The 18,632-nt window shown below is 40.9% G+C and overlaps 1 protein-coding gene across 14 annotated transcripts in view; it reads left to right on the plus strand.

Moving 5' to 3' along the window:
- Positions 1-18,632, plus strand: part of NRXN3 (neurexin 3) — a 1,622,069-nt gene that overhangs the window by 851,171 nt on the left and 752,266 nt on the right. For all 14 annotated transcript variants that reach the window (XM_072963522.1, XM_072963513.1, XM_072963517.1 and 11 more), the window contains one exon: positions 3,976-4,095. In XM_072963522.1, the coding sequence (XP_072819623.1) occupies positions 3,976-4,095 (120 nt within the window). The remainder of the gene's footprint in view (positions 1-3,975; positions 4,096-18,632) is intronic.

Genomic DNA, 18,632 nt, shown 5'->3' on the forward strand with positions numbered 1-18,632 from the left:
TTGTGAGTTAAATAAAGTGGGAAATAGGATGGAGAGTAAATGAATGCTGATGGGGACTTCCTTAAATAGGAGAGTCTGAAGAAAGCCCATTTTGAACTAAAGCTTAAAGAATAAGATGAATCAGTTATTTGAAAATCTGCAGGAAGGACATTTCAGGTTCTGGGTTGAGCAGGAGCAAATGACCTTCAGGGTAGGGATGATCTTAAAAGTGTTACAGCGGAGGTCCTAGAATGTGAGCAGGCCTGAGAAGCACCCAGAGGGCTTGTCTCAGATTCCTGAGCCCTGTCTCCAACCCAGTAGGTCTGGGTGAGGCCTGGAAATATACATTTCTCACAAGCTTGCAGGGGATGCAGGTGCTGCTGACTCAGGGCCTGAACTGTGAGCACCATTGTGTTAGAGAGGAATTGGAAGGGAGAAAGGATGGCTGAGCACGGTGTGCTGGGGGTGAGGAGTGGGAAATGAGGCTGGAGAAAGAGGCAGGAGCTCTACTGTTGCCAAAACTTGGCCTGCGTACCTTGCTTACCAAATTGAGACTCAAAGACAGAGTTTTGGATTAAGTAGAAAAGGCAGCTTTATTTCTTAGCCAGGCAAAGGTGGCCACAGTGGGATAATGCCCCAAGACGGTGGCCTGTTGGGGAAAGAAGACAAGGGGTTTTATAGTAAAAGGTCAAGATTTCAAAGGGTGGAGCTAGTTTCCATAGAGATCACATACAGGGTAACATATTGTTGCAAAGTTGTTCTTGTTTTTGCAGATGCAGCAGTCCCTTTCCCTCTGCTAGGTTTGAAGTTCACCTCCAGCTTTGGGGCTCTTCTGATATTCTTATGCCTAGAGTAAAGGGTGCATAGGAAGGGGTCTGTGGAAAAGAGCTCTAAAGAAAAACTTGTTCAGTTTAAAGTCAGGTTGATAAATACGTCTAGCATTTTGGGCAGTATAAGGCCTGAGACCTCTTGCTGCAGGCTGGGACATGTGCCTCAAACAACAGAATACAAAGAAACCACAAGGGGCTAAAAATAATTGCAGATGTGCAGTTAGGGAAAGTTATGAATAATAGGATGCACAAAACACCCAACTGTCCTTTCTGATGTGTCAGGAGCAAGAGGAGGGCACTGAGCATGATCCCCACATGCAGCACCATGAGGTAGTTGGCCAGACCACCCCAGTTCCCTTCCTCATTGGCCCAATCCTTGTTGGCAAGAGGACAAGGAAAGCCATTTAAACTATTATACGATTAAGCTGTTACAAATCCCATGTGGTCACTAATGACAATATGTTCCTGCTCAATTACACTAGGATCTCAGCCCTGAAAGGAAGTACAAGTAGTTCAGATGGATGGGAAATCATTGCAAGTTCTCCTAGTCCTTGCTGAAACCCTGAAACTACTCTTGTTCTTAGATGATTACAGTGTAGTCAGTCTTTGAGCGCTGACTGAATCTGAGTGGCACTCACCCCTTAAAACATGTGAAACAAATTCTGTGGAATTTGGAAATGGCCTGTAATTCCCTCTGTATTGGATTTCTCACCAACCATTTACAAATGGGACAGAGTGCTCACTTTGCAGAGCAACATTATCCCACGCTCAGATTTTGGATGTATGAGACAACAGCAAATCTGGGGACGGCAATTCAGATCAGCTCAACATTTACTGAAACACTTTCTCTGCATCTGGCACAGAACACTTAGTGCAGCAAGGACATAGCCAAAGCATACTATATGCTTTCTAACTCTAGGCAGCAGTCAATCTTTTGGGGACAGATAGTTAAAAAAAAAACATGAACAAATTAGTGGATTATATAAGTAGAGTACAGCCAATGTGTAATAAAGGGTTAAGTATTATCATATACAAATGTTAGTGATGCAGGAAATGTGGCATGGCCACAAGAAGAGGGAGAATTGTTTGAAGTTACTGGCAAATGTTTGATACCAAGGAGGCCTTTTGGCTGGTCCTTGGAAAATGGTGAAAATTTGGAAAAGCCTTTGTCTTCATGTTCAATCAACATGGAAATAATTATTGTGTTTTCCCAAAGTTTTTGCTGTTCTGCCTTTCAAGGAAAAGCCTTCCATATGTTTCCGATTCTTTAGCACAATTGAATTACTAGCCCATTGTCTGGTGAGAGCTGTTTGGTCAGGGAACCCCGTGGACTTCTCAGAAGCTTTTGTCCTTTAGAAGAAGCTGTCCTGATTTGCCATTGTTAATGAGACTTGTACTACACAATACTCAAGTTTAAGACCCACTGAGAACATGACCATGAACCTCCTTTCATCTCCGCATGGGGGAACCACATGGCATATAGGAGTTGCAGAAACTCAGCAGCTGGGCCGCTCCCCCAGTGTTAGTAATTGTCTTGAACTTTCTTAGGTCTTATCCTAATAGCTTTGTGTTAGGAATGATGGTCTGTAGTGCTTCTGCCCTTCATGAATAAATACAAAATATCTTGCCACCCAGAAGACAAACTCTTTGTAGTCATGCATCTCTTTTGAACATGTATCCTTAGGGCCCTGCATGCTTACATTTCATGATTCTGTGCCTATGTGAGGCTTAGCTGGGATATTGTGAAACCTGTACTTACTGAAATGAATGTATTTTTACTGTGTCAAGTGCTTTTTTTGCATTATAGCCTGACTAATACGTTTGATGAGTCAAAGGGTTCATCTCCTTTGCTGAGATTTTCTGGGAAATTCATGGAGTTATCTTAAATATTAAGATATTTCCTGTTAGCACAGATAATGCCAAAGGTGTAGGTTTATCTTTAATCCCAAGGTAAAGGCAGAAGATAGAAGTGAAAGAGCGAAGACGGTTAAAGAGAGGCCCCAGGATGACAAAGAGAGACGGCAATCTGTAAAGCAGAGATGACCAAACTTTTTCAGTTGTTCACTCATACCTGCAGAAGATTTTGGGAATGTCCCCAAGATAGGTGTATTTATATACATATACCCTTATATATTACTTGCCTATGAAAGACACACAAACATTGAAATAATAAAGAAAATGAACATAATTCCTAATGTTTTTCCTATACCTCAAATAATTCTCTTTTGCATTCTTTGGTGTATGCACGCTCTGTTTGAATACATTCTTCTGTAAACCTGTAGCAGCAGTGTGGTACAGTGCGCTGGTTCTCAATGTAGGCTAAATCATATCCTGAAAGCTTGGGAAAACGCAGATTTCTGCCTCCCCCCAAAGTTTATAATTCAGTAGGTCTGGGGTAGGACCTGATAATTTGCATTCCTAACAACTTCCCAGGTGATGCTGGTCTGAGAACTATGCTTTAAGAGCCACTAAGATAGATAGTCTCAGAGTTGGTTTACCTAAGTGGGACATCAGGATCCTTTAATTATCAAATGTGTGACCTTGGGCAAAGTCTTTTACTTCTATGAACTTAATTTTTTAAATCTGTGATGTGGAGATAATCATAATTACTTACCTTTTAGGTTCACTGGCTTTATGAGATAATGAGATAATGTAGACAAAGTGCTTGGTTCCCAGTGTTTATCAGCTACAGAACATCAGTACATGCTGGCTGCTGTGTTCTCCTCCTCCTCATTATCATCAAGCATCTTAGGGTCACAAAGTAGTCTGTAGGAACTTTTGTGCCTTAATTTACAAGAATCATCAGAATGCATTTTTCCGCTTTAGCATTATACGTTTAGAAGGACCATGCTCCAAATGAGGTATCTTTCTAGTTGAATGGTAGAGATGAAGCTCCTTTGCAAAGTCTGCCAAAAACAGAACAGTGTGTTCAGCCCTCTCCCTTCTGTGTGTAACTGTTGACAGTTTGTGGCTACGTGTGTATCTCTGTCATCGTTTGTATATAGTGAATTCTTCTTGCATGATTTAGAGTTGACACTTTGGCGGTTGTGTCTGAATGTTTTGGGGCATGAGAATAGTAAATTCAAGTGATTGCTTTGAATTCGATTAATTTTTCACACTTCTCTCTCCTTTTTTCTTCTTTCCTCCTCTTCTTGTGAATTACTAGGACCAAGCACCACTTGCCAGGAGGATTCATGTGCCAACCAGGGGGTCTGTATGCAGCAGTGGGAAGGCTTCACCTGTGACTGTTCCATGACCTCATATTCTGGAAACCAGTGCAATGATCGTGAGTACAAGCTTTTCATACTTGAGATTTTTTCAAAGTTCAGAGGTTTCAAGAAATCTTAAGAGACTTTATGTAGAAAGATGGCTCTTCTGGAAGATTCGTAAGCAATTTCCTCATCCAGAAACTTGGAAAATAAAGGGCTAATGTTCTTATGGGAAGAGCAAAGAGGCATTTCTTTGCAACAGCGCTGGATGTTTTTCCATGTACTTGCTTGCTCTTTTTTCTTTAGATTAGACTATCTTTGAGAAACCAGATAGACAATTCAGACAATATTTTTGTTCTATGGAGTTCAGTTTCCCATGAATTAAATCATCTGAATAACAATTTTGAGACTTTTCCATTTGCATTGCCTAGAACTTAGAGGATATTTAAGGAATGGAGCTATTTCTCAAAAAGTCTGAGTTTGAAGAATTTCTCAGACCTTAGAAATGGTGAAAATGTTAAGAGTTCATTATTTTTCCCAACTAGAAATGTTTAAAGCATTCTCAAGGGTCTTTCAAATGTAGGCAGAGACTCCCTCTGGCCAAATTTATTGCTATCTATTTAGTTTGCATATACATAGACATTCTGTTCATACAGAGATTTCTATTTTGTGAGTATATTTATGTGTATGTATCTGTGCATTTGGTTCATAGTGGAAGAGAGCCAATTATTACTGTGGTTCACGACTGATACTTAAGGTTTATAACTGATTTAATTCTAGGAGAAGACTGATTTCATGGACAGGATTCTAGCACTGAGGGTGGAGATACTTCAGTTCTGTGGGAATCTGTAACCTGTGTCTCCACTTCCTTCCCGTGTTATGTTCCTAATGTGATTACTTTTAGAGATGAGCAAACACTTGAAATGTCTGAATACCTTTGCAAAGGGATTTGTTAAAACGCTCTGACTTAGTGGGTCCTGCTGACCTTCTGATTTTCTAAATGCAGCCTTCCTGATAGGAGTTTATTTTACAAATTGAAACCATGGTTGTCATCAGTTGATTTTATAAAAAAAGATGCATAATGTTATCTGAACAAATGCTAAAGTCATATTACAGTTTGCACAGGTGGGAGCAGGTGCCAATTACAATGCTTTCTGTTTCATGTCTATTTGATTTTCCTTGATTCCTTATTCCTCATTTTTTTTCATGTATGTGGTGTCTCTTGCCCTGTTTTCCATTTTTTTTTTTTGGTAGCCTTTTTTCTTTATACGCCCTGCTGGTCTGTTAAGATACACTCAGGAGAAACAAGGCGGGAATCTGGAATTTGGCATTAGATTGCTCATTCTAATTACTTGGCATTATTGAAAGTCTGCTTTTCGCATGTATGATTTGGAAATACTGTTTCACTCTGAAGCAGGCAGGTATATACCCATCCGGAACACCTGGGGGAACTGTGCTGTACACTCTTTCTTTCCCTCCAACCTCTCTGCATGGGAGGCTTTTTTCCTTAATGGTGGGTGTACTGCTTCTTTATCCTCACAAGTTTATCCCATGCCACACATACATACCACTTCCGGTAGAACGTGGTCAGGAGGAGACACTGCAAGAGGCAGAAAGGTAAGTTACTCTGCCTGCGGGGAATACGCAGGATCTTCGGAAGGTATGTACCCTTTTTTCTCTCGCTGCAGAGTTCCTTTCTGCCACGCAGGCCAGGCATTGTTTTCTGCTGAAAATCAACCAGGGTTCTTTCCACTTTTCTGTGATTGTTTTTGATTTTGTCAAGAGCAGACTGTGCCTCAGTCTGGGGTGAGGACTATTGCATTATCTGACTTGAATGCTTTTGTCAATATACAGTGAAGTTCTGGAACCAGGATTGGGAAAGTTCAGCTTTCTTTTGTGGAAATAGCTTCTTATCCTCAGAAATGTCTCTAAGACATCCAGGCTGAGGGTAATGTATTTTGAGTTTTTATTCTATAAACCATGCAGTTGAATTTTTGATTGTAGAAGATTTCTGGGCTCAAATTATTTAAAGAATCTACTTGCCTAGTCTCCTCTTGGAGAGTAGACCAGGGCTTTTAGGATTGGATGGCTATATAGAAATGTGAACAAGTACATTTTAATTGCAGAATGTGGGAAATATATAGACTCCAGATATACAGGATGTAACTATGAAGTTTGGCTGTAGACATTTAATGAACCAAATAAATCAAAATGGTAGGTTGCTTAAAACTGTTACAATGGATGTCTCTGTATCCAATGATTGACATTTAAAGTATTTGGAGTAACTTCTCTTTTGGAACTAGCATCAGAGCCAGTTTGTTCCACCAAGAGAATCAACCTCAACTCTTTACATCATAGATGATTATTTCCTGTAATCAACCTTGACCCTTAGAGTTGTAATCTGTTACTCCATAAACATCTTCAAAACAATGTGCCTACCTATGTTAGCAAAGTCCTGGTAGCTTAGCTTACATCAGGAGTTGAGCATTAACTCTGAGTGTCACCAGCAGATTTGAACAAGACTCAACCTTATCATTGGCAAAAGCCATGGGGGAAAGTGCCAAGAAAGGAGATAGAATACAATTAGTGAATAGAAGAGAAAGAAGGATGAAAGAGAAAGAATATAGAGAAAATCAGGGATTACGTTTTCTGTGAGAAGCACACAGGTGGTTAGTAATTGCTCTGGTACCACGCCTGCCCCAGGTGGCCTGCCTTTGACCTACATAAGAGAAATAGGGCATGTGTTGTAAGTGGAGTGCCATCAAGGAAATCTGGCTTTTACCCAATCCTTAGGCATGGTATATTTTGTAGAATGCTGCCTATGTCTAAAGTAAATTGAATTCCTTGAAATACTGTCATAAGACCATGTGAATTGGTTAGAGATTCAATCTAATGGCAAAAGTTGTGTTTTTAGGGGAAAAAAGTGTTTGAATATTATTATTTTCCATGAGCAGCTTCTCAGGAAACCGGATTGATCCTCAGTTAGTGGAAATGAAAACATCTCAATTTATTATTGCATATCCAAGAATAGAAACCGGTTCAATAAGGAAATGGCTAGGCTATGCTATTTTCCAAAATGAAGAGCTCCATTCATCGTGTATAGAGAAGTAATTATATCTGGACATGTCTTACTAGTTTCTAAACAAATGTCTGCATTTTAGAGTCTTCCTCACTTCCTCGAGCATGTTCTATCACTTGTAACCTTTGTATTTTTCTTGACTGTTTGCCAAATTTGGCATTTGCTTGACAATTTTGAGGTGCTGTCACATAGATACGGCCTCCCTGAGTAGACATTACATTTAAGATGCAACATAGGCGGTTAGCATGAGCAGACCAAGCCTGGGTGGCTGTAACTTTATTCGGTCGTTCTTTGTGAAAGCATGGTGGGTTGGAGGCCGTGGAGTGGATTGCAGCTTCATTTTATAAAGATAGCTGTAAAGCTGATGTAAGTGGCTGTGGAAGTATGGCGTGCCTTCTCTGTGGCTGATTACCTTGTTTGAGAGAGATTCCCTTGTACTGGCTAGAGAACAATCATCTGATTGGAAACCCAAGTATAATCGATGTATTAAGTGTCTTATCTAGTTTTAAGACGTGACTTTCCAACTTTTCATGTAATAGTAAAATCATAGGTGGTTTCATTTAGGTGATGTTTAGGGCTGTTTTGAAACTACAATGGACAGAATCATCCCAGAAGCACTTTTAAGCTCATGGAGGATCCAATAAGATCTGTGGAAGGACACACAAGTAAGAATCTCCAAAGAAAATCTTTAGTTCTGAAAAATTCAAAACAGGGGCTGATTTTCCAGAGGGTAAGCACCACGCACACATTGTTGGGGCTACATTTCAAGGACAACAAAAGGAATGAAACCTTCTAAGGGTCCTTAAAGGGTATTGTTTATGGATATGGGGTTCTTACTGGTATTTTAAATCAGGGAAGAGAGCCTGGGCAGTTTCAGTGTGTTGTAGCCATCGCGCAGAACCCCTTTCCCATATTGTGTGGTGGTGCCACCCCCATTGGCAGCCTGTTGTCAAGGCCCTCTCTCCTTCACAGCATCACAAAATGCTGCACCAAACCTGGCTCACTTGCACATTTCCACACACACGCAAGAAAGCGATCATTTGGGAGGACTTTTTGAAAACAGCGATTTTAAACACCGCACATCTATCCTCACCACCATAGTTACCTTTTAGCATGTTCATGACAGCTCTTTTGGGTTGTATACAGTTTTGGAATCTCGTTCTTGCTTCTGTGCCCTGGAGAAGTGAATGTGGGACAGTCTGTGGCACAGGAGTCCTTAACGCACATCAAGTTCTTGCTTGGACTTATCCATTGGGCATTTGTAATGGCTTTGTGGGGTGAAGAGAAGGGGATAAATGTGGGTTCTCAGCCCACCTTCAGCAGCCAGCTACCTGCACAACATGACTAGACGTACACTGTGGGCTACTTGTTGGAGAAATTGCTAGGTTCACAGCGGCATGAGATAATAGATGTTCTTTGCTTGCAACAAATCGATGGCGAGCAGCTGTGGATCATGCAGATGGTAGAGTGTGAAGCGCCTTTTCAGACAGTTTTCTGCTGGAGTGGCTGTTAAGCTGCACTGTTGGCTATTGATTGGCCTTTTGCTTTTTATTTATTGTGTGGGTTTATTTATTTTTTAATGTAGTTTGGCATATTGATTAAATCTGTTAACACATTTCCCATTCAGTCTTCAGAAAAAAGTAAGCAATGTATGCATTACTTAGTGCACAAATAAGAGGGCAGATGTGTGCACATGCTAATTCTGTCTCTTGAGTCCATACAGGTACCCTGGCGTTATGTTAGGAGTCTGTGTTGTTATGTGTCCAGCAATAATTCCCAAGGATATCAGACTAGTATGTCTATGGTTTTGGTTGTGTGTTTATTTCCTACCTCTGTTTTCAGGCTTTGCCTCTCCAGCAGATAGGCCGTATTTGAGATGTTTACTATTAAAACATCTATTTTCTGCTTAGAACACACTTTCTCATTTACTCATTCATTCCCTGACCAGACACTTCTTATTTGCAGATATGATCATGAATAAGATACAGTCCTGTTCTTAAAGACATTACAGTCTGATGGGGAGAGACGCACGTGAAAGTGTTTTCATAGAAATACGGACAGTGTACAGTGAGGAGTCATAAAGGGAACGGCATCTGCTCTCCCGGGGTTGAGACTCCATCAGAAAACACTAACCTTAGAAAAGATTTCATTGACAAATGAGCCTTGAAAAATGTGTAAGTACCTCCTACACAAACATGGTATGGGAGAGGCTGGGAAGGAAAGGCAGCCTTCCAGCAAGCAGAGAGAAATATACCACAACCACTGGTGATGTTCTGGCTACTTCCTCCTGGTCTTTGTTTCTGTTTCGCCAAGCTTTTGTAAATCACATGGTCCTCCTCTTGCCCAGGTGATGTACCTGTGAGTAAACCTGTGTGCCAACACCTGTCCCTGTCAGAGATCATGAGAGCTTCTGAAACACCCGTCCCTTGGTGGGAGTGGGGTGCAGCTGTGTAGGGAGGGTACCCTCCCTGAGCCAGAGGAGGTTCTGGAAGCCGACAGAGTCAGGGGCGGGGCCTGGAGGGCTCCTCTTCAGTGGGCTCCAGGGGACCTGGAGGAAAGCATCCCTTCCCTTTGGCTGTTAAGCTCTTGAAAGTTTAGTTCTGAAGAATGGGTGTCCGGGTGGGGTGAGCTCCCTGAGGCAGGAACTGGCTCCTTTTCCTCTGTCTCTACATGGGCCAACCCAGAGCCTGCAGTGGTAAACGCGTGTTGAGTGAATACGTGAGTGACTGCATTCTCCTCGGGGTTTCTGGCTTGTCTCCCTACCTGTTTACACAAATGCTGTTTCTGATGTCGAAATTTCCTTCCAGTCCTTGTTCTAAGCATTTGTGTGGTTAAAATTACACTCTCGTTAAAATCTGTGCTTTCAATGCGTGATGTGAATTTTCAAAGTATAAAAACCATTAGATTTACTAGTTAATGCACATGATGGTGCCCAGTTCATTGGAGAAGAATCCCCCATGTTGGGTCTATTGCTGGGTCCTGGATGTACGCCTAATGCGGCCCAAATCTTATTTCATTGAACCACAGGCAGAAATTTATCTTGGGAATTTAATTATAAAAAACCATATATTTTAGAAGGTTTATTTGTGATGTATATAACTTAGTACGTTATAAAAGACTTAACAGCATAGTCATTAGGTTTATTAGCTTTAGAATCAAACTACTTTAAATGCCAATTCTAATGCTAACACCATGAAATTGAATTAGCCTCTTTTGTTATAGCACAAGGAGTGTGATCTGTACTTAATAAATGGGAGTACTAATAGTTTTTATTGTAACTAATAGAATATGACATTTGTCAAGTTCTTATTATGTTCCTGACACTCATCTGTGATCTTTATAAAGATGTTGTCCCTTTAATCATCCCAAAGTCCCTATGAAATAATATACTACTATTGTCCTGATTTTAACACTGGGAAAAGCGAGGTCACAGCCGAGTCAGGACTTGAACCCCGGTTTGCTGACATGTAAGCTCACATTCTTATTAGATTTGCTCCTATTTAGTCATTATTGGAAATAATAGTTTAATGTCTGTGTTAATTGTTAGACTAGAGTGCTTAAAAATCCAAATGAGAGGGTCTTCTCGGATAACCTAATTACACAAGCATATAGGGTTGGAAAAGAGAAACTGTATTCTCGGTTGTTTGTTTTATCATATTCTGGAATTCTGAACACTTTAGATGTTTCTGTCTTAATACTGAGGTGAAGCCATTTAGTTAGAATGTCTTTAGATATTATAGATTTAGAATTCAAATATCCCCCCATCGCTCCAAATGTTTATATTTTCATTTTCCATTGACCTAGATCTTCTTATCTCCATTTTTTTCACTTCATTGCAATCTCTTTCTATGTCACAAAGCATAGCAGATGAGACCATTGATGTGGAGTGAATGGCCTCTGTTGAAATCTGGACTCTGTCGTTTAATAGCTGTGTTACCTTGAAATTAATGAAGTAATTAATTCCTCTGTGTTTCTTAAATGTAACTGTTTATAGGTTCTATCTCATAAGAGTGTTGTAAAGATAAATTGAATTCATAATTGTGAAGTTCAGGGCATGGCATGTGATAGCGCCTGCAGAACTATTGGCTACTCTTTAATGTAATTTTCAAAAAGTTAAAAGCATGACTCATACAAATGTAATTTTCATAAAGTTAAACACATAGCCAATATAAATATAGAATGAATGTGTGCTAAATTCATTTAACTCCTTCACAAGGGAAACAACAATATGGTGAATGTGTAAACAGCAAGATAGCAAAAGAATATTTGAAGGACTGGATATTATAGGCATTAAAAAGAATAATAAAATACAAATTTAGGTTAATATGAAACTGTTGAATGTCTCACAGGGTAAAACGCTCTTAACCTTTGATGTTAAATTTTCTACTGAATATTGTATCTCTACTGATCAAAAATCTACGGGTTAATTACCTCACAGACACTGGGCTCCAATTAATAGTAAATATGTATGTCAAACAAAGGTATATTTTCACATAGAATTAAATATTTCTTGTGTGTGTTAAATAGTGTTCCTATATGACATTGAAAAGACACATATTTCTCTTTTAGCCTTTCTTCTAAGTTTTGGATAATTTTATTAACAATATTATGCTCTATTTGATTACAAATCCCTCTTGACCTTGACTATCTCTCTCACACCTTTTATTTTTTTAACCTGTGTGCCAGTCTCTGTGATGAATTTGTTATATTATTTTGTCATTTATGCAACCCTAGAAATGAGAGTCTAATGATCTCTGTTTCATAGATGAGGGAACTGAGACAGAGAAGTCAAGTGATTTGCTCAAGGTCGCAAAACCACTAGGCTGGAAAACAAAGACTCAGAGCTACATTTGACCGCACAGTCTGGGCTCTTGACTGTCAATGCCTTCTGAATGCTTCAAGGAAAGTTCTTAATAAACACTCACCCGAACGCATGGGGTTTAGATTAACATTGGCCACAGAGGTTTACTCCTTTTCTTGCATCAGTTACGCCATATTTTCTAGTGCCTGCATTGTTATTGGGACAGGAGGGCATCACTAGGACTGATCTGCTCAGGTAAGAGGATCAAAAGCCGCATCAAACAAGTGCCATTTTGCAGGTTTGGTAGGTCTGGGCAGGCAGAGGCTAAGTCCAGAGAAGTCAGAGAGGCTGGGAGGAGCAGCCTGGTACCAGATGTAAAGCAGGCAAGATTCAAAAGTAAGACAGACACAAAAGAAGCATTCACGAGTGGGCAGCCCCAGAGCTCATGCCCAAAGTTAATTCTTTGCATCTGTGTTTTATTCCCAGGCCCAAAGGTGTGCAGTGTGTCTAAAAGGAGGTCAGGAGATGACAGTTAAAGCCAGAGTCTTCCAAGAGCAAAGCCCTCTTGGGGCCAGTTTCGTAGATGCAGGTTGTAGCTAGCATGCTGCCCATGGGCATTGCTCTTACTTATAAATGCCTCTGATATCAGGAAGGGACTGTTTTGTGCCTAAAATCTGCTGTACCGCTAATATTAATACACGCACAATATCAAACAGATTCAGCAAGAGCCAGGGCTGCTCGCAGCTTTTGTTTTGTACAAACCTCCATGAAATGAGCTGGGACTCACAGGTTAAACATTTGTTTCTACAAATCTCAGTGGACGCTTGGACCTATGGTTCAATGAGGAAGAGTCTCCACAATTCAGGGACCTGTAGCTTGGCCGGGATTATTATGAGTTGCTGCAGTCTGTGGCCTCACTAATTTCACTTCAGCCATCTTCAGCATGCTCTGTCTGTAGACCATTTTTATTCCTTATGTTTAATTATAGCCCATTTATTTCTAGTGTGCTTGGCTAGTTACTTATTGATGTGATGGCAGTAATCCACCGAGAGCCTATTGGTTCACAGAAGATAATTTTATATTACCTTGTTAGTCACATACAGGTACCATTTTAATGTATTTTTCAATATAGGCTTATAATTTCCTACATTTATTTGCATTTATATGTAAAGGCAAAAGAGATGCAAATGACTTCATCTTATCTTGTAAAATAGAGCTAGTAAATATAATTTGGTTCCCTTCCCTTATTTTTTTCCCTTAACACTTTTTTGTTAGGGAGGGGGCATTTGTTGATTCAGGTAAAATTTACATTCAGCAAAATGCACAGATCTTAAGTGCATTATGACATGTTTATAGCTGCATAACTGACACCCTAGTTAATGTTTATAGCCAGGTAGCTGGCACCCCAGGTAAGATAAAGGACAGTTTCATCTTCCCAAAATGCTCCCTTCTGCCCCTTCTAGTCAGTCCTCCTCTTTAAGGTTACTGTTGCTTGGGCATACATGAGTTTTGTCTATTTTTGAATACAGATGTAGATACATTTCATATATATATATATAAATGGTGTCATACGGTGTGGGATCTTTTGTTTCTTCTCCTCTAGCTCCATGGAATGTTTCTAAGGTGCATCCCTGTCCCTGTGCACCCCGGCTGCCTTGCTCTCTCCTGACTCTCAGCTCCGTCTCCTCCTCTGAAGTTAGTGTGCCAGGCTGTACCTGGGATGCTGTCCCTGCTCCAGGGGGTAGACATTCTCCCAAGGCCATAAACTGGGGCAGTCCTTGGCTCTCCTTGTTTACCTTTGCCTGATGTCTAATACCTTGCAAGCCATTTTCACACTCATTGTCCTTTTCTTGGTGGTTTCAGGTCCCTTGTAGATCCGCTTTCTGTTACCCCATCTAGATTGGAAGTGGGTGTCGGCCTGTTTCATTTTGCTTGACTTCACCGTACGCTTGGAGACTGGGGACGGGAGCGGAGGGGTGATGCCATCACACATAATGAGCTGTGTTTTAAGACACAACCCCGAGGGATGGTTTGAGGCTTTCTATTAGTCCTGGAATAGCCCTGGTAGTGTAGAGTATTCTAGAACATTGTTTTTTGTTTTGTTCCTGTTTTCACTGGTGAGGGTGGGGGTATCCTTCAACTCTGGTTATAGGCCTTCTGCAGCCAAAGTTGCTGCACTGAGCTAGTTAAATACCTGCAAACGTGTTTCCATCAAGTGTTTCCTCACCTGGGTTTCGTTATAAGGTCCGCATTGCTTTTTCCCTCCAGTCCCTCCGATGACACTTGATTAAGCTCAGTGGGTGCACGGGTTGATTTGGCTCTTGCAGCTAGCCGTTCTTATTTTCTTTACCTAGAATTATGGTTTGTTTTCTCAGCCACCTTAATCCTGTGGATCTTTGCTGCCTGATCCATGTCTCTTGGCCAAATGAAATTAAGAAGTGTTTTCAAACAAAATATTTGGACATTTCGGGAAAGTGGAGGTATTGCTATGCCAGGGAGTGTTTTAGCTGTTGGCTGTTCTTATTTTGATCTTTAGATGCTTGTGTGCACTTATTTTTGATGAACGTCTACCCAAAAAAAAAATAAAGAGAGAGAAGGCTTTGCATTGTTATGCTTTTTGGTTTTAACTGAGTAATTTTTTTTTTGAAAATTAAGATTAAACAGCCCTACTGCTGAAGATCTGGAAAATGCATTAAAGTACAAGATACAGGAAAATGCATAATTTTACCAATTATTTATGTGAGTGTTTCAGACTATGCTTGGCATCAAGCACATAATGGAGGTTCAGACTATCTGTTGGGTGAATGACTGAGCCTTGCGTATTTTCAGAGTCCGAGTTGTGTAGATTCTAGTGCTCTTTTCAGGAGATGAATAGCGTTTCCACCAGGGCTGGGTGTTTTCTTGCCAGGAGGAACGCTTTAAGGCATGCAGGAATTATAATGAGCATCCCCACATGCCATTTTCTCCTTCAGATGAAAAATGGAAATGCCAAGATGTTTTTATTTTCCTTCTCCCTTGCCCTCATCCCTTCTCACAGAATGCCTTGCAGTTTCCGAGGGCAGTTATACACGGATGCATCTGCATATAAGTAGAATGGTTTTGCAGTGGGTTGCAGTTTGAGGGGAAAAGCCCTTATAATGCATGTGAGGAAGGAGCTGCTTGGGTCCCAGGTTTTTTCTGTGGCATCTGCTTCCGGAGAGATGTGGGAGCTTATTTCGCATGATATGTCTTACACCCCTCGGGTGCTCTGGAGGGCCAGTGAGGAAGTAGAGCTCTTCCACTCCAGTCTCATTCATCAGTTGCTGCTCAGCTTTGTGTTGCCCTCAACTGGTACCTAACAGATGGTCGAAGAGCTTAGGCACACGGATCCTGCAAAATGCACAGACACAAAGGTTTCTTGGTTTTTGTACACCTAGGTTTCAAAAGTTTTGTATCTCTGCTGGAGAATTCAGCCAAACCTAGTAAACTGTCAGCCACCGCTCTCGGGAGCGTTGTTAGAAAAACAGGAGCATCTGACTCTGGGCATTATTTCCTGGTAAATTCATTGCGTGCTTTTTGTAATCAGCCCTCAACTAAATCTGAAATTGCACTTTTACCCAGATATCTTTATATGAGTAAAACCAAATGCATGTTTATAGGAATGAAAGTAAGTACCAGTGCATATATACATGTTAGAAATAAATACACGTTTCCTTTAGGATTTTTTCCCAGTTGTTCTGAAATAATTTTTTCTATCCAGATACCTTTGTTCCTGTGTCTTACAGAGTCATGTGTGAACTTTTGGGTGCATCTCAGTCAGTGGACAAGTTTGTGTGCCCCTGTAATTAATTGTACAGGTGATGTGTCTGTGTGGGCTGTGGACCAGGTGTCTGTCTGCCTTTGAGGATATTTGGTGCAAAGCCTCTTTATCCCACCTGAATACTCAATATTTGGGGTGTAATTTTATAGAGACAAAAAGGATGTAGGCAGGGAGACGTCATCTGGGATTTATTTTTTCTTGAGAATAATCCTCCTTTCTCCTCTCCCTGCCTGAAATTCCCAGATGGCTCCCTCATGCTGGTGCTCAAGTGTATCATCTAGTTGAAGCTCACATTGGTGAGCTGGTGCTGGGGGCCCTTTGAAAAAGGGCCTGTAGTTCAACACACATATCATCACACGTGCCCGTTGTCCCTGACTCATGAAGAATCATGAGAACAGAGCAAATGGGGAAAGAATGTCTTGAAATAAGTCAGTTTAACCAAACAAACTCTCAGTGTTGGTAGAGGCTTTATTTCAGTCCCCACAACACAGCCCATGTCTTTCCACCATCTAACTTATTTCATTTGCATTTGGGTTAATTTAGCATTTTTTCCTATTATGTAAGGTTTAACGAACAGTGAACACAGCTACAAGCAGATCTCACAGCTATTTCCCAGTGTGGGGTGAACATGCTGCGTTCAGTTATGTTTGGTTTCCTAGGTAATATTCAATGGTGGCTGTGTTTCCTAAAGCTGCATTGCTTGTCTCGTGAAGTGTTTTGGTGGCAGAGTCTTCAGACATGGAGCAAGGCAGGAAGGAGTGTGACGTTGAAATTCTTTTGCAGTCGGAGTAGTGACAGTCACTGGATGACCTCGAGTGTCTTCGAGATGATTGTCCCTGCTGCTCCCCTCGGCAGGCTGTGAGCTCCCCGTTGTTGGCCTCCCTGTTTTTATGTCTGAAATCTTTCCCAGGCACCAGTTCCCGATTTATCTTCCCAGAACATCATTTTTGTCTTATTCTTCTTCTGCTCTCAAACCTTCAATGATGTAGTCAAAACCCTACCCCTGGTTTTCAAAGTCTTCAGTAATCTGCTCTTAAAAATCTGTCTCTTGAACCAGTTTTTCTTTAATATTCATGGCTTTCTGTGCTCTCTAATCAGGCCAGCGTCCTCACTGTCACTAGCACATTCTATGGTCATTCTGCCCCTGCTGCGCTAGTTTCTTCCTTTTGAAAAACTTCTCACCTCCTGACCTGGCTTTTCAAATCCTTCAGTTTTTAGGGCCCAGCCTAAGTCTCACCTGTTCCTTTGCATTTTCTCTGACTACTTTAATCCATACTGATCGTTTCTCCAAAATCCCACTGCATTTATATTCAGAACTGAGAGACAGCACTGCTCAGCACACAAGGAGGATTAGTGTGGACTTGAGAGTAAGTGTTGGGTTCAAATCCTGCTCTTTTCCTCCTAATTAGGTGGGCTGTGGCAGTTAGCGCAACACAGCTTCACAATATGCACCTTGCAAAAGTCCCAGTTTTGCTAACAGGATTAAAAACAATAGAGATATAGCAGAGTGTTGGACTTGGGGAAGAGTTTTTGTTAAGTTCGAGGTAGCAGCTTAAGTTAAAAATGTGAACCTTCCATTAAAGACAAATATCACCAGTAAATAAAACAAGTTGAATTTTGAGCAGATGAAGGACCGCTTCTGTTGTGTGCTTATCCAGCCCCCTAGAGAGCCAGTTTGCCTATATTGTGGCGACTATAGTTTCCTTAGAGAAGATGTTCCCTGTGTGTTGAGTGGACGTGGACAGAAGGGTTACTAGGATTAGATTATTCAAATACCAGTGATGTTCTGTCTGTTGTAATTTTAAATGTAAACAGATCCCTGATTATCAGTCTGTATAATTCAGCCAAAAACCTAAGTAAGTTTCAGAGGACCTGCTTCCTTCCCTGTAAACATCCCAGTTTTTTAAGGCAGCACTTATACAGGCTCCTAAGAGCACAGTGAAGGATTCTGGTATCATCAGTAATTTTATGTCCTGCTTTTGGGTTTTTTCTTGGAATAGGGAGGAAATTCTGGCCAGGGCGAATCTTTGACTCTTGTCATGAATAAGACTGAGGGAACAAAACCACAGTCTTTGCAGCCTCTGTTATTATCGGAATCTCAATACACAATCTTAACTTTGTGGATTTTAACTTTTTTTTTTAATCCACTCATTTACAGTAGTAAAATACAAACTAATTTAGCTTTCACCATGGACTGTTCACAGTAGATGGCTTTATATTCACCTCTCCTCAGTTCAGAACTCTTTGGGCCTGAGGCTCTAAGATCAGGCCAGGCCACGTTTGACACTGACCTGCTTTAACTTTGAACTTGAGGCTGGGTAGTAGAAGACCCACCTGGCCAGCCTCTTATTCCCTGGTCACTCGTGACAGGAAAAACCAGGGAACTGTGCAGCTTTTAGTTTATTATCCGGGAGGCCTAATGTGCTGATTACTGCCTGCCACGGGAAGATGGCTGCACACTGATCTCCAGTGGAGTTTAACTGAACAGGAAGCCGTGCCTCAGGAATGTGATTATATTTATTTACCCAGTGACCCTGGAGTCCTGCATAAGGGACTCAGCTGTGAACGCTAGGAAATTAGACCAAAATCTTAATCATGGTGATTTCAATAATCAGTTCCAATGAGCAAAACGCCTTTAGCTCTTTGGAACCTCTGAAGCTGGTAGGATCTGAAGAAAGGAAGTATGATAAGTGTGACCGCTTAGTGTCTGGGAGGAAGATTGGCAGAGAGGGAATCTGAGAGATAAATTTCAGTCATCTTAGGAACTAGCACTAATGGGAATAATTATATGGCGAATTTGCACTTTCAGATTCTAGTTGTTCCTGAGAACATGGTTCTTAAAACCCTCATGTTCAAAGGGTTTTAAGTATTTTGTTAGAATATTTAGATGATGGAGGTTTAAATTCTTTTTAAAGTGTCCTCACATGGGACTGAT

This window comes from Vicugna pacos, chromosome 6 (assembly GCF_048564905.1).
Source record: "Vicugna pacos chromosome 6, VicPac4, whole genome shotgun sequence".
Lineage (NCBI taxonomy): Eukaryota > Metazoa > Chordata > Mammalia > Artiodactyla > Camelidae > Vicugna > Vicugna pacos.